Genomic DNA, 14,719 nt, shown 5'->3' with positions numbered 1-14,719 from the left:
TGATACCGAGGTGAGAGTGCTACTAACAGAGCCAAGCTCGCACTGGACCTCAAATACTTAAAAGTCTTAAAAGTACTTCTAGTATATAAAACTTTCGAGGTCAGAGAAGAAGCATATGCAAAGAATAAGAAACTTAAAGAATAAAGAGAAGCTGATGTTCAAATAATTTAGGATCTTTATATTCAGAATTAACAGATATGGGAAATTGTACATAGTGGGAGAAGAGAAGTTTACTGTAACAAATGAAAACAAGTGGAACAACTCAAGTAGATCTGGATGAATTAAAACCAGAGGTGGAGAATAAAAGATGAGAACCCTGAGAGGATGAATTGGACAGAGACAACACCTGGCCCACAGGTATTCACACTACAGGATGAGCTATCTGGATTTTTTCTGTTCACGTCAATTCATCGAACAAATAAAGCCCTGGTGGAAAGAGACTGCAAGTTAGGTTCCGATATCTGGCATATCTCCATCGTTGTGCCAGAGGAAAATGCAACCTTCTTGGATACTGCCTAGCAGAAAAATCCAGATAGGTCATCCTGTAGTGTTGATACCTGTGGGCCAGGTGTTGCCTCCGTCCATGCTGCCACACTCGTCTGACTTCCATCCTTTCCTCCTTCATGTCCTCCTCATTCTCCTCCTCAAAGCACAGGAGCAATGGTAGCCCCAGAAGGAAATCCATTATTTGACTTGGCACAGCTCAGTTTAAATTCACAGCAAGTTTCATGCTTAGACACTGCAACTTCAAAATAGTAGTAGAGATTTTATTCTCGTGTTTGTACACATCTTAGTGGAATAATTGATGGGTTATATAGAAATAACAGTCAGTTAACATCCACTGAATACTTGTGAGTATCAATTTTTGATATTACAGTTCTGTTTTCAATATTTGTATCATAAACTGCTTACCATATGTCATCGTATGAAAGGAATTTAAATCCACTTTATAAATCTGATTGATCAGAGAAGCTGCATCATTGACTTGGCTGCTGAGAACTTTTGAGCTTAATTCTCCATTGGCTATAAGATTATAGTCCACTACGATGCTTCCATTTCTAGTTCAATATAAAATACAAATGGTGACTGTCTTTTCAACCAAACATATTTATGATTAAGAGAACTTAAAGGAGAGGATTTTACCTTCCTCTGCCTGATGGAAACTGGGCAGAACTGGTTTAACACTGGGAAGCTGTGGTGCCCACTTGGCTCAGGCGGACGCCACATTGAGATATGTAAATCGGAGTACTATTGCTCAGATAGGACTCTGAGGCAATTTTAATGGTCCACTGGCTGGAGCATCCGCCATGGGTGCTCTGACTAATAAAAATGGTCGAAGCAGAGGCAGAGGCCCCAAAAGGTAGGCACAGCACTTCTAGTGGTGCCAGGAGGGGCAGGAGTGCTTCTCCGGATATCCCACAGCAACTCCCAAGGCTGGAAGTCTGGCACCTCTCCCCTGCATTCCGCCTGGGAGTTAAAATCCCTGCTATAGCATACAAAGAGTTCTAAAACCAGAGTTGACGCATGTTTTTCGATCATCCTAGATGTCCAACCGACCCACAGCCCCCGCAATGTCGGACTTACCTAACATCCACTCCCCGGCTGCTTTCCAGCCTGAAAGACAAGCCAGCCTGTCCATCCTTTCCTCCTTCGTGTGAAAATCTGATGAAAATAATTGAGGAAACGAATGGATCTTGTTCCATTATAATACCACAGCTGACTACCGACCAACATGCTTTATCATTTGGTAACATTGCAGGACACTGAGATTGATGGTAATGTCAAAAAAAGCAAAAGTAGGTCTGCTTCAATGGGGACTTTCTGTATATCAGCAAAGTGTACGTGACAAGCGGAAGACCACACTTACAGTGCGAAACTGTGGAAAAATGCCCTCCTTGAGTAGATTAGTTTATGGCCGTTGCCTCTGTATACATTGTGTATTATATTTAAAACCAGTCCTGCAAATCAAAACAATGGCCTCGATATTTACGGGTGGCAGAGATAGAATGGCGGGGCGGGTGGTAGGGGTGGGGGGGATGCAATTTGGCTGTCGTGAAATTCAGAAGAACGAATTTCCCTCAAGTCCTGCCAAAATTTAACGGCAGGACATGATTACCATTTTTGAGCTCTGTTTCCCCACTGCAGCCAGCCAGATTGAGAGGTTGGCTAGCTCTCAGGTGGGTACGCCTGTGGCACTAGGCCATAGTCGGGGAGCGGAGAGGAGGAAGAAAGAGATCAAGGGTCGGCGGCGGGGGGCGGTGGATATCAGTGGGAGGGGCGGAGAGATCAAGGGAGGTGGGGAGAAGTCAGTGAGGGGCCAGTGGAGGACATGGGAGGGTGAAGTCCGATCACTGGCGAGGTTACAGGTTTGCTTGGAGGACTGTCGGGATGCACTCTTGCTCCTTCTGGCCTGCAAGCAGTGCTGGAAAAGCACTTAGCTATTCCATGCAGCAGTCCTCAACTCTCTTTTTCTGCCAGGATTCCCACAGAATAATATTTACCTGAGCACTGTCTGTGCTGCCTCCATTAAAACTGGAAGTGGCAGGATTTGAGGCGGGTTAGGTTTGGGTTTGAGATTTTTACATTTTACTTCCCAGTTCCTGAGTCAAACTCATCCGTTTTAAAATGTCCCCAAAGAGTTATTATTGAGCCCATTATCATAATTTAAAAAAGTAAACAGAGAGCGAGAGAGAGAGCGAGAGAGAGAGCGCAAGAGAGAGAGAGTGTGAGTGAGAGAGAGAGATTGAGGCAGAGAGATAATGAGAATCCAAGTAATTACCCAAGTACTAAAAATGGGAACCAGGGATACAAAAATTAATACAAAATATAGTATTTAAATACTAAACAATAAGTAATTAGAGGACACTGCTGTGGATCTGCTTCATCTAAGGAATGGACTGTCAAAGAGGCAAGAGCTAGAAAATCCTGCAACAATTCTCAAAGAGATATAGGATTGGAATAAATATATCCTTTGTAGCAGCTAACTTTAATTCTATCCAGTAAAAAATTACCGAAACTGAAGTATTCTGACACACTGGAACCCGATCAAGTTACTGTAAGAACTGGCAAGCTGCAAACAGTACAAATACATGAAGGTTATTTTCCGGAATATAATTCAACATTTTCTATTAAAATAGGTTATTGTTAGTATTACTAACAAAAGTCCATTGTTCAAAATGAAATCCTTTTAATGTAAAATATAAACAGACTTTTAAAAGTATAAAGTTACCCAACCTTATATGTACCCACTTTAGCATTTCTATTGGTCCTTTCATTTGTAATTTCCTGTATGCATTTTGGAAGTAAGATTGAGGAGAGGCACTATAACTTCAATGTTACAATTTTAAAGGGGGTGCAGGAACAGCGAGACCCTGGGGGTGTAAGTACACAAATCTCTGAAGGTGACAGGAAAGTTGCCAAGGCTGTTAAAAAGGCATATGTGATCTTTGGCTTTATAAATAGAGACATGGAGTACAAAGCTTTATAAAACACATGTTAGACCACAGCTGGAGTCCAATTCTGAGTACCACTTTTTAGGAAAGATATTAAGGTTTTGAAAGTATGCAGAGGAATGGTACCAGAGATGAGGGATCAGTTATGTGGAGAGACTGGAGAAGCTGAGGTTGTTCCCCTCAAAGCAGAGAAGGTTAAGGGGAAATTTAATAGAAATGTTCAAAATTATGAGCGGTTTTGATAGAGTAGAGAAGGAGAAATTATTTCCACTGGCAGGGGGGTTGGGTGCCAAAGGACACAGATTTAAGATAAGGGTTGGGTGGTGGTGAGGAAAATTTTTTTTTACACATGAGTTGTTTTGATCTCGAATACACTTCCCAAAAAGGTGGTAAACCAGATTCAATAGTGACGTCCAAAAGGGAATTGGATACATACTTGAAGGAGAAAAAATTGTTAGGCTATGTGTAAAGTCCTGTCCCCTCAGTACAGATTCACACGAGGCATGTAGTGAAGTCAAGGTCACTCTGGACCTGCACCTTTATTTCACAGCTCTGGAATGCTGCACTTGCCTGAGACCTGTCCTTATATACCTGTCTCTTGCAAGTGCACCCCTGGTGGTAAGGTATGCTGGTGGTTACAGGTCATATCTTATTACAGTCATGTATAGCATGTTAGGATACAGTTGTATATAATAATGTAAGATACATGACATCACCCTCCCCCAAGGTCTTATTGTCTTTATAGGTTTAGTCTCTCAGGTGGTCTACGCTCTCGCGTGGAGCGTCTGAGTTGTGGTTCAGTTGTTTGCCTTGGTGTCTGTTTTTCTTTGGGTGTGGTTACTGGTATCTCACCTGGGCTGTCTGTTTCGATTGGTATGATTGTTGTTGACTCGCCTGGGCTGTCTGTTGGGATTGCCCTTTCCTCAGGTTGTTCCCTCTGTCTGTCCACCAGGTGTGGTGCGAGTTCCACATTGTAGTTTGCCTCTGGTTCTGCAGTGTTGTTGGTAATCTGCTTTTGACTTGGTCTACATGCCTCCGGCAGGTTTTGCCATTGTCCATTTGTACTACCAGTAGCCTGTTTCCTTCCTTGCCCGTTACTGTCCCTGCAAGCCATTTGGGACCCCTGCCATAGTTTAGTACAAACACTTTGTCCCCTATCTCATTCCATCTCCCCCTCGAATTTCTGTCATGATACTCAGTCAGCTTACGGCGCTTTGCCTCAATGATTTTGTGCATGTCTGGGAGGATTAATGAGAGCCTTGTCTTTAAAGTCCTTTTCATCAACAGTTGCGCAGGGGGGATCCCAGTCAATGAGTGCGGACGAGATCTGTATGCCAGCAGCAGATAGAGGTACGCGGAGTCAGAGGAAATGTATTAGCATGGATAGAGAATTGGCTGGCGAACAGAAAGCAGAGAGCGGGATAAATGGGTCCTTTTCGGGTTGGAAATCGGTGGTTAGTGGTGTGCCACAGGGATCGGTGCTGGGACCACAACTGTTTACAATATACATAGATGACCTGGAAGAGGGGACAGAGTGTAGTGTAACAAAATTTGCAGATGACACAAAGATTAGTGGGAAAGCGGGTTGTGTAGAGGACACAGAGAGGCTGCAAAGAGATTTGGATAGGTTAAGCGAATGGGCTAAGGTTTGGCAGATGGAATACAATGTCGGAAAGTGTGAGGTCATCCACCTTGGGAAAAAAAACAGTAAAAGGGAATATTATTTGAATGGGGAGAAATTACAACATGCTGAGGTGCAGAGGAACCTGGGAGTTCTTGTGCATGAATCCCAAAAAGTTAGTTTGCAAGTGCAGCAGGTAATCAGGAAGGCGAATGGAATGTTGGCCTTCATTGCGAGAGGGATGGAGTACAAAAGCAAGGAGGTCCTGCTGCAACTGTATAGGGTATTGGTAAGGCCGCACCTGGAGTACTGTGTGCAGTTTTGGTCACCTTACTTAAGGAAGGATATACTAGCTTTGGAGGGGGTACAGAGACGATTCACGAGGCTGATTCTGGAGATGAGGGGGTTACCTTATGATGATAGATTGCGTAGACTGGGTCTTTACTCGTTGGAGGTCAGAAGGATGAGGGGTGATCTTATAGAAACATTTAAAATCATGAAACGGATAGACAAGATGGAGGCAGAGAGGTTGTTTCCACTGGTAGAGGAACTCGGGGGCAGTGCCTCAAAATACGGGGGAGCCAATTTAAAACCGAGTTGAGAAGGAATTTCTTTTCCCAGAGGGTTGTGAATCTATGGAATTCTCTGCCCAAGGAAGCAGTTGAGGCTAGCTCATTGAATGTATTCAAGTCACAGATAGATAGATTTTTAACCAATAAGGGAATTAAGGGTTACGGGAAGAGGGTGGGTAAGTGGAGCTGAATCCACGGCCAGATCAGCCATGATCTTATTGAATGGCGGAGCAGGCTCGAGGGGCTAGATGGCCTACTCCTACTCCTGTTCCTAATTCTTATGTTCTTATGTTCTTATGTTCAGTCACGACAGGCGACACTGCAGCGTGGGACCTTGGATTTTAAGCATGCCTTGTTTAATGATTTGCACTGTTCTCTCCACCTGGCTGTTGGAGGCCGGCTTGAACGGTGCCGTCTTGACGTGATTTATGCCGTGGTCAATTATAAAGTCTTGGAATTCTGCGCTGGTGAAGCACGGATCATTGTCACTGACCAATATGTCAGGGATTCTGTGCGTTGCAAACATGGTTGCGAGGCTCTCCACAGTGGTGGAGGTTATGCTCGAGTTTAAAATGGTGCATTCGATCCACTTTGAAAATGCATCAAAACTACGGGGAACATTTTGCCCATGAATGGGCCCGCATAGTCTACGTGCACCCGCGACCACGGTTTGGTAGGCCAGGGCCAGGGGCTCAGGGGAGCCTCCCTGGGGGCATTGCCGAGTTGGGCACAAATGGTGCACCTTCGGACGCAGAGCTCCAAGTCCGCGTCAATACCAGGCCACCAGACGTGGGATCTGGCTATGGCCTTCATGAGAACGATCCCCGGGTGCTCGCGGTGGAGCTCCCGGACAAATGCCTCCCTGCCTCGCAGAGGCATGATTACTTGGCTGCCCCACATCAGGTAGTCTGCTTGTAGTGATAGCTCATGCATGCGCCTGTGAAAGGGTTTTAATTCCTCGGGGCAGGCATTGCGAGCCTCTGCCCAGTCACCGGTTAGGACACATCTTTTTACTAAGGATAACGTGGGGTCGCTGGCCGTCCAGGCTCTGATTTGGCGAGCCGTCATGGGCGAACCTGTGGACTCAAAGGCATTGATTGCCATGACTATCTCACAGTTCTATTCGTCAGACCCTTCCGTGGTCGCCAGGGTTTAGCCTGCTGAGCGCGTCGGCACAGTTGTCTGTGCCTGGTCTGTGCCTTATGGTATAGTCGTAGGATGCCAGCATGAGTGCCCACCGTTGAATTTGCGCCGAGGCGTTGCCGTTTATTGCCTTGCTCTCGGATAGAAGGGACGTGAGGGGCTTGTGTCGGTTTCTAACGCGAACTTGGCCCCGAAAAGGTATTGGTGTATCTTTTTGACACTGTACACGCACGCGAGCGCCTCCTTCTCTACCATTCCGTACTCGCGCTCCGCCCGCGAAAGTGACCTGGAGGCATAAGCTATGGGTTGTAATTTGCCCGCACTATTGACATGTTGCAAAACGCATCTGACCCCATACGCTGACGCATCGCATGTGAGAACTAGCTTCTTACCTGGATCAAAGAAAGTCAAAACACTGTTGAAACACAGAAGGTTGCGTGCCTTATTGAAAGCGCGTTCCTGGGCAGCCCCCCAAAACCAATCACACCCCTTCCTGAGTAGCACGTGGAGAGGCTCCAGCACCGTGCTTAAGTTCTGCATATAGTTCCCAAAGTAATTGAGTAGCCCGAGAAAGGCGCGCAGTTCTGAGACATTCCGGGGCCTGGGTGCCAGGCGAATTGCTTCTGTTTTGGACTCTGTTGGGTGGATTCCATCAATGGCAATCCTTCTGCCCAAAAATTCAACCTCGGGTGCGAGAAACAGGCACTTGGATTTCTTGACTCGTAGGCCTACCCGATCCAACCGCTTTAGTACTTCCTCCAAATTACGGAGATGGGAGTCGGTGTCCCTGCCCATGAAAAGTATGTCGTCTTGAAATACAACTGTCCCCGGGATGGACTTGAGCAGACTCTCCATGTTGCGTTGGAATATGGCAGCTGCTGACCTGATGCCGAATGGGCATTGATTGTACATGAAAAGGCCTCGATGTGTGTTTATGGTGGTGAGTAGCTTGGATTTCTCGGTCAATTCTTGCGTCATATACTTCGATGTGAGGTCTAATTTTGAGAAAAGTTTACCTCCAGCCAATGTGGCAAATAAGTCCTCCACTCTGGGCAGTGGGTACTGGTCCTCTGTTTATGGTAGATTTGTAGTCCCCACAGATTCGTACGGATCCATCAGGCTTCATGACTGGGACGATGGGACTTGCCCAGTCGCTAAATTCCACAGGTGATATAATGCCTTCCCTCAGAAGCCTGTCTAGTTCGTGTTCAATCTTTTCCCTCATCACATAGGGTACAGCTCTGGCCTTGTGATGGACTGGTCTCGCATCCTGTGTGATATAGATTTTGACGTTGGCCCCTTTGAAAGTGCCCACACCTGGCTGAAAGAGATGTTCAAATCGCTTTATAACTGTTGAGCAGGAGGTCCATCCCTCTAATGACATGGCATCGACATCATCCCATTTCCAGTTTAGTTTTGCCAGCCAGCTTCTCCCCAGCAGTGCTGGGGGGTCTCCGGGGACAATCCACAGGGGAAGTCGGTTCACTGTCCCTTTGTGTGTGACAGAGAGCATGGTGCTGCCAAGGACTGGTATGATTTCTTTGGTATAGGTCCTTAGTTTGGTGTCGACCCTTGTGAGTTTTGGTCTGTCTCTTTTATGCGGCCACAGTTGTTCAAATTGTTGAGCGCCCATGAGAGATTGACTCGCTCCCGTATCCAGCTCCATGTTGACAGATATCCAGTTGAGTAGGACCCTCATCATTATAGGAGGCGTCCTGTTGTAGGAGCAGTGGCCATTGATCGTGTTGACCCGCTGTACATCGGTGTCCCGGGTACTGTCCCCACCGTCTTCTGGTCCGCTTTCCGACCCATCCGATTCGTATACCAGCCGAGCTGCCGTTTTTTTGCACATGCGGGCCAAATGCCCTGTATATTCACAGTTCCTGCATACAGCCTGCTGAAATCGACATCCCCTTAATGAGTGCCCATCCCCACACCTCCAGCACAGACTGCTTGCAAAGAATGAGCTGTGTCTGGCTGATCTCTCTTGAGCTTCTCTCAGTTTGTAGTTGATTGCTCGCGTTGTGGGTTGATGAGGTGTGAACGGCCGTTCCTGTGGCCCTTGATGGCTTCTGGCACCACTGCCTGCTGTCGAGAGCCTGTTCTCCCGGTTTTGTCTGTGTGTAGGGGTAGCAGCTTGTTTAATGCTGTGAAGTTCTTGTTCCGATATTTCGTTAGTTGTCGTACCTGCATTGTAAATTAACCTCGTTTCTTCTTCCCCTACCAAGAATGTCTGTGCAACCAGTGCTGCTGCCTCTAAGGTCAGGTTCTTGGTCTCTATGAGCTTTCGGAATATGCCTGCATGACCTATTCCTGCAATGAAAAAGTCTCTCAGCATTTCCCTCCTCAGTTCATTGGAGAACTCACATAAACTAGCCAACCTCCGAAGTTCCGCCACAAAGTCGGGTATGCTCTGGCCCACACAGCATCTGTAATTGTAGAACCTGTGTCTGGCCATGTGTAGGCTGCTCGCTGGCTTCAGGTGGTCTCTTACCAGTGTGCTCAATTCTTCAAATGACTTGCTTGCTTGTTTCTCGGGTGCCAACAGATCTTTCATTAAAGCATATGTTTTCGAGCCACAGCTGGTCAAGAGATGTGCTCTTCTCTTGTCTGCTTTTTCGTCTGCTAACCAGTCTTTGGTTACAAAGCTTTGCTGGAGCCTTTCTATAAAGTCCTCCTACATTGTACTTTTCATCTGATCCGTTGTTCGCCATTCTGTGGATTCTGTAATCCCGTAACCCGTCGCCACTGTAAAGTCCTGTCCCATCAGTACGGATTCACACAAGGCATGTAGTGAAGTCAAGGTCACTCTGGACCTGCATCTTTATTTCACAGCTCTGGAATGCTGCACTTGCCTGAGACCTGTCCTTATATACCTGTCTCTTGCAAGTGCACCCCTGGTGGTAAGGTATGCTGGTGGTTACATATGCTGGTGGTTACAGGTCATATCTTATTACAGTCATGTATAGCATGTTAGGATACAGTTATATATAATAATGTAAGGTACATGACACTATGAAGAAAGAGCATGGAGGTGAATTAATTGGATAGCTCTTTCAAAGAGCCGTCACAGTCACAATGGGTCGAAAGTCCTCCTTTTGTGCTATATGATTGTATGATATAGTTTGCAGTGTGTGCCCAAATTTTCGATATGTATTCTTGGTGCTGAAGTTGTTTGCTAAGAGTGTAAAATTATTCCCATCATTTCTATTTATATATTCGAGGGAAGCCCTAAATCATACAGCATGATTTTTGTGTATAGCTTTAAACTAATAATAAATATCACAAAGATCGTGAAGTTTAGTAGATCAGTCAACTTCAAGAATACTTGCAACAACATTTGAAAACATGTCTTAAAAAAAACATTCTACTATTAATATTGTAGCATTGGGTATAGTGCAGATTCAGAACATCTCTGTTTTACTTGCTTCAGCCTGACTGTACAATCGCTAAATACTTCAGCACAGATCCAGATCATATAACCTTTCATTTTTATATAAGTCTTTTTCTCCTTATGAGCCACCTCAGTTTAATCCCAATCTCCCGATCAGAAACTTGAGGTACCGGTAGATATGGTAGAAATATCTAAATGGTATACTAAATTGGTAAACTTAAAAAAAAAATTATATAATTTCCTTATTAGAGAATATCTTGTCAATAAAAGTCATAGGAATTGGTTATACTTACTTTTCAGAGCCATAGCTACTATATTCTGTTGTGTTATACCTACCATTGTTGTCAAATTCTCCTTAAGGTCTTTATAAGTACCAGCAGTAACATTTTCATTGAATTGAAATGAACCTGTTACCGTAACTGCAAGGAAACATAGAATCAGATATATACTTTTGGCTATGACAGTTTCTGTTTCCAAACAAAATGCAGGTATCAAGACATCTGAGGGCCTTAAACCCTAGGCTCCATTCCACTCGTGGAAATGCAGTGGAGTGGATGTGAGCAGCCTTCTCTCTTGGCCTTCCCATCAGAGAAACTGGGATTGGGGCAGGGCTACTTAACTTAAACACTTGTGGCAAGTGTCCATATCACTATGAGTACATCTTGGTGGGCACAGGGCGGAGGTGGTTGGGAGGGCGGTGAAGAAAAGCGGTGTTGGCAAGCTACTCTTTTGCAAGCCAGGGCCACTGGCTAAGCTAATTTTTTTTCAGGCAGATGTCAGTAATGGAGTTAGAGGGGCTGAAATCGCCCCATTTGAGGGAGGTAACCATTCTGAGTCCAGACATTCTGGGCCCAGTGTAGAAGTCCCACCCTGGAAGTGAAATTAGGCTTACCACCCTTGACAGGAAGTGGAGAGCAATGTCGCACACTCCACTTCCTTTCGGGGCGGGATTGGGGGCGCTATCCGGGTGAGCGTCAGAGTACTACGCGATCACGTAGCACTGACGCTTTCCAAGGCCCCTCCCTTCAGTTGAAGGAGGGATGCTGCAAGCTCTGCAGGTCTTTTGATGGGCCTTCACAAGGCCACTGGGGATGTAGGGTGCCATGGCCGTAGCCCGGCACCGAATCAGAGTGCTGGCCTACAGAATAGTGACAGGGATCCCATGAAAAAAGACTCCGAGCCTGGACTGGTAAGTCGGAGGGCAGCGCAAATTGGAGGCGCGCATCTCCCCTTTAAGTTTTGGCCCACAAGTGAAGTGCGGTCTAGTTTGTGACCCATGAGGCTGGCGTGACATTGCCCACGGCAGCCTCACGGGGCGCTGCAGAATTTCTGTCGTGGGGCGAAAATGGGCCATCGCAAGGTGAAAAGGGGAAGCCGCGAATGCCGATGACATCATCGCCGAAGGCCCAGAGGCCTGTGCCGCTACCAGCGAGGGTGCAGTGCTACCGGTTGCACTCTTCCACTAACTCTCATGCAATTTCATGGGAGCCAGTGGTGCCCCCCATGCCCCCCCAGGCGAAAACTTTCCCGCCCCGTTAGCGCTCCCTGGAGGCATATAGCAGGGGAATTTCACCCCCAGAATTTTTAGGGACAGTAGACAGGCCTTGATCATCAACTAGAACCCCACTTGCACCTCTAAACAAGTCGTTATATTTGAGTTTGTCCCCGTTTCCAAGTTGCTGAGCCATAGGGAGGCTAGGGACAAGGAAATCTGTGACATGGGAAGTTCCTCCCATTAGCTTGTCTTCTCTGTTTGGGGCCAACACAAATTCTGCTCTTTCCAGGCTCCCGCACAAATTCCAGAAGCACCACTGGGGCCAGGGAAGTTCAGCCGCTTTTGCATAGAACAATCTTATACCATAGTATGCACTTCTTTAATTGAGCATCATACAAATGAATCAATCCTGAATTGCTAAACTTTTCTTTTAAAATTGTAGAGTAGAATTATCGTGAGAGAGAGTGGTGAATTTCCACTGGAATGGGGTTTCTGCAGCTCTTCTGCTGAAGTTGCATAGACTAGGCTTGTATTCCCTTCAATATAGAAGAATAGAAGATCGAGGTGTTTAAACTAACTAAAGGATTTGATAGAGTCGATAGAGAGAAAATAGTTCCTCTGGTGGGAAAGTCCAGACCAAGAGGGCATAACCCAGGCAACAAAGTGGTCAGGTGCTGATGCCCTCTAACCTGTGCAGCATGACTAGGATGTAGGCCTGGAGGTTTTTGCAGAGGTAGGGCCATGCAGCAATTTGTGAACAAGGACAAAAGTCTTGAAGTCAAGGACAGGAAGCCAATAGAGATTGGAAAGGCATGGGGAAATGAGGCTTGAGACAGGAAGCAGATGACTGAGCATTCCACGAGTTGTGTAGGGTGGATTTTGGGAGGTCAACATGGAAAACATTGGAGAAGTTGAATCTGGAGATAAATAAAGCATGGATAAAGATTTCAGAAGTAAGTGTAGAGGTGAGCAACATTTTAGCAGTGAAAATAAATGACCTAGAAGATGACCATGGGGTCTGAAGCTCAGGTTAGGGTCATACAGGACACTGAGGCTGTGCACTACTTGGTTCAGTTCAGCCTGAGTGAGCAGCTAGAAGGATGATGAAATCCAGACAAGGGAACCAAGATTTTAGTGGGGAAAAAGAAACTTGCATTGATACTGTTGTGTATTGCTCTGGTACATTAAATGTATGATATAAGTACAATGGTGCACCACAGAGGGCGCTGTGGTGGGAGACCTGAAAGTACCTGCACGAGGCAGTATAAAATGCTGCCCACCACACCTGGAGGCTATTCTGGAGCTGTTCAATAAAGGACTAAGGTCACAGCAGTTAGATCAACACCAGACCGTGTGGAGTCAGTGATTTGCGTGCCACATACACCACATTGGCAACGAGGAAGCGGATGAACGCCACACAACCATGGCTACTCTGGGCTCGCTAAAGAATTTTACCGTGGGCCTTTACGGAAAGGCTCGAGTACTACTTCACAGCAAACGACCTGACGGGGAGCACGGATGCAATGAGAGATAAGTGTAAGGCGATATTGCTTTCCAGTTGTGGCGATGAGGTTTACTGTCTCGTCAGGGATTTGCTGGCACCCGCGAGCGCCAGGGACAAGTCATACGAGGAGCTGACTGAACTCATTCATGACCAGTTGAAACCGAAGGAGAGCATCCTCACGGCCAGATACAAATTTTACCAAGACTGCAGACCCGAGGGCCAGGATGTCACCAAATATGCTGCGGACCTCAGGAGACTCACGGCGCCGTGTAATTTTGGTGCACACCTTGACGAGGCGTTGCGGGACGTTTTCGGCATGGGGATTGGTCATGAGGGCCTCCTTCACAAGCTGCTAGCCACAAAACCCACAGTCACTCTGACAAAGGCCATCACCATCAGCTCGGCATACATGACCTCGACTTGCAGCACCAAGCAAATGATCCACACAGTCTTGAACCCAGCAGGCACTGCCCACAGGATAGCACCCACCATGGACAGAACTGCAGAACGTGGCACTGCCCGGGGCAGAGAGCACGGACCTCGAGGTCCTAGAACTCAGAGTCCGCTGAGGGGGACCAATCAAGCAGCACCATGCTGGCGCTGCGGAGGAAGCCATGGGGCTCATCGGTGCAGGTTTGCGGAGTACACGTGCAATACCTGCCACCTGAAAGGCCACCTTCAGCGTATGTGTAAAAGAAATTGGACTCACCATGTGGCTGAGGAGATGGGGGATGATCCACTGTTCAGCGAGGAGCAGGCAGAAGAAGATGAGGTGTTGGGACTGTATATGTGCACCGACGATTCGCCCCCAGTGATAATGGAAGTAAAAATTGACGGAGTCCCAGTGAGTATGGCAGTGGATACGGGATCGGGTCCATCGTTGATGAGTCAGAGAACTTTTGAAAAACTGTGGGACAACCCGGCTGCACAACCCAAGCTGGTCCCGGTCACGACAAAGCTGCGTACCTACACCAAGGAACTGATACCTGTTCTCGGCAGAGCGGATGTGCAGGTATCTCACGGGGGCGAGATGCATGGTTTACCCTTATGGGTCATTGCAGGCGATGGGCCAACGCTCCTCAGCAGAAGATGGATGAGAACGGTCCGTGGGAGCTGGGAAGACTTCACTCCTCCACAGACCGCTGCTCCCCGGGTTCCCAAAGAGCAGCGCCAACCGAGCTGGAGCTGCAGCCTAAATCCACACACAGGCAACAGCAGCCCAGAACTCCTGACCTCAAGCAATCCTGCAGCCTCAGCCTCCACAGACAAACAGACCCTGGAAGAACAGGTTTGCAGGTCAGCCTCCACAGATGAGCAGACCCTGGAAGGACAAAGTTGCAGGTGTGGGCCTATTGCTGGGGTGCGGGCCGGCGGGGCACTGCGGGCGAGAAGCAGGAGGCCCATCGGTGGCCGGCGGATCCGGGGGGCCCACACAGTAGAACAGTCGGGCGGCTGCAGCGGCTGCGATGGTGGCGGCCACGGTAGCCGCAGGAGACGCACCCACGGCGGCAACAGGAGGGGCGACAAGTGGGGAGATC

The 14,719-nt window shown here is 47.3% G+C and overlaps 1 protein-coding gene across 1 annotated transcript in view; it reads right to left on the bottom strand.

Moving 5' to 3' along the window:
• Window positions 1-14,719, bottom strand: part of LOC139266589 (adhesion G-protein coupled receptor F3-like) — an 85,123-nt gene that overhangs the window by 47,563 nt on the left and 22,841 nt on the right. The window contains exons 6-9 of the mRNA XM_070884185.1: window positions 10,519-10,601; window positions 3,012-3,070; window positions 1,585-1,662; window positions 913-1,058 (exon numbers count right to left, since the gene is read on the bottom strand). Coding sequence (XP_070740286.1) covers window positions 913-1,058; window positions 1,585-1,662; window positions 3,012-3,070; window positions 10,519-10,601 — 366 coding nt within the window. The remainder of the gene's footprint in view (window positions 1-912; window positions 1,059-1,584; window positions 1,663-3,011; window positions 3,071-10,518; window positions 10,602-14,719) is intronic.

This window comes from Pristiophorus japonicus, chromosome 7, assembly GCF_044704955.1.
Source record: "Pristiophorus japonicus isolate sPriJap1 chromosome 7, sPriJap1.hap1, whole genome shotgun sequence".
Taxonomy (NCBI): domain Eukaryota; kingdom Metazoa; phylum Chordata; class Chondrichthyes; family Pristiophoridae; genus Pristiophorus; species Pristiophorus japonicus.
Note: the sequence above shows the minus strand (reverse complement) of the source record. Positions and strands in the feature narration are given on the sequence as shown.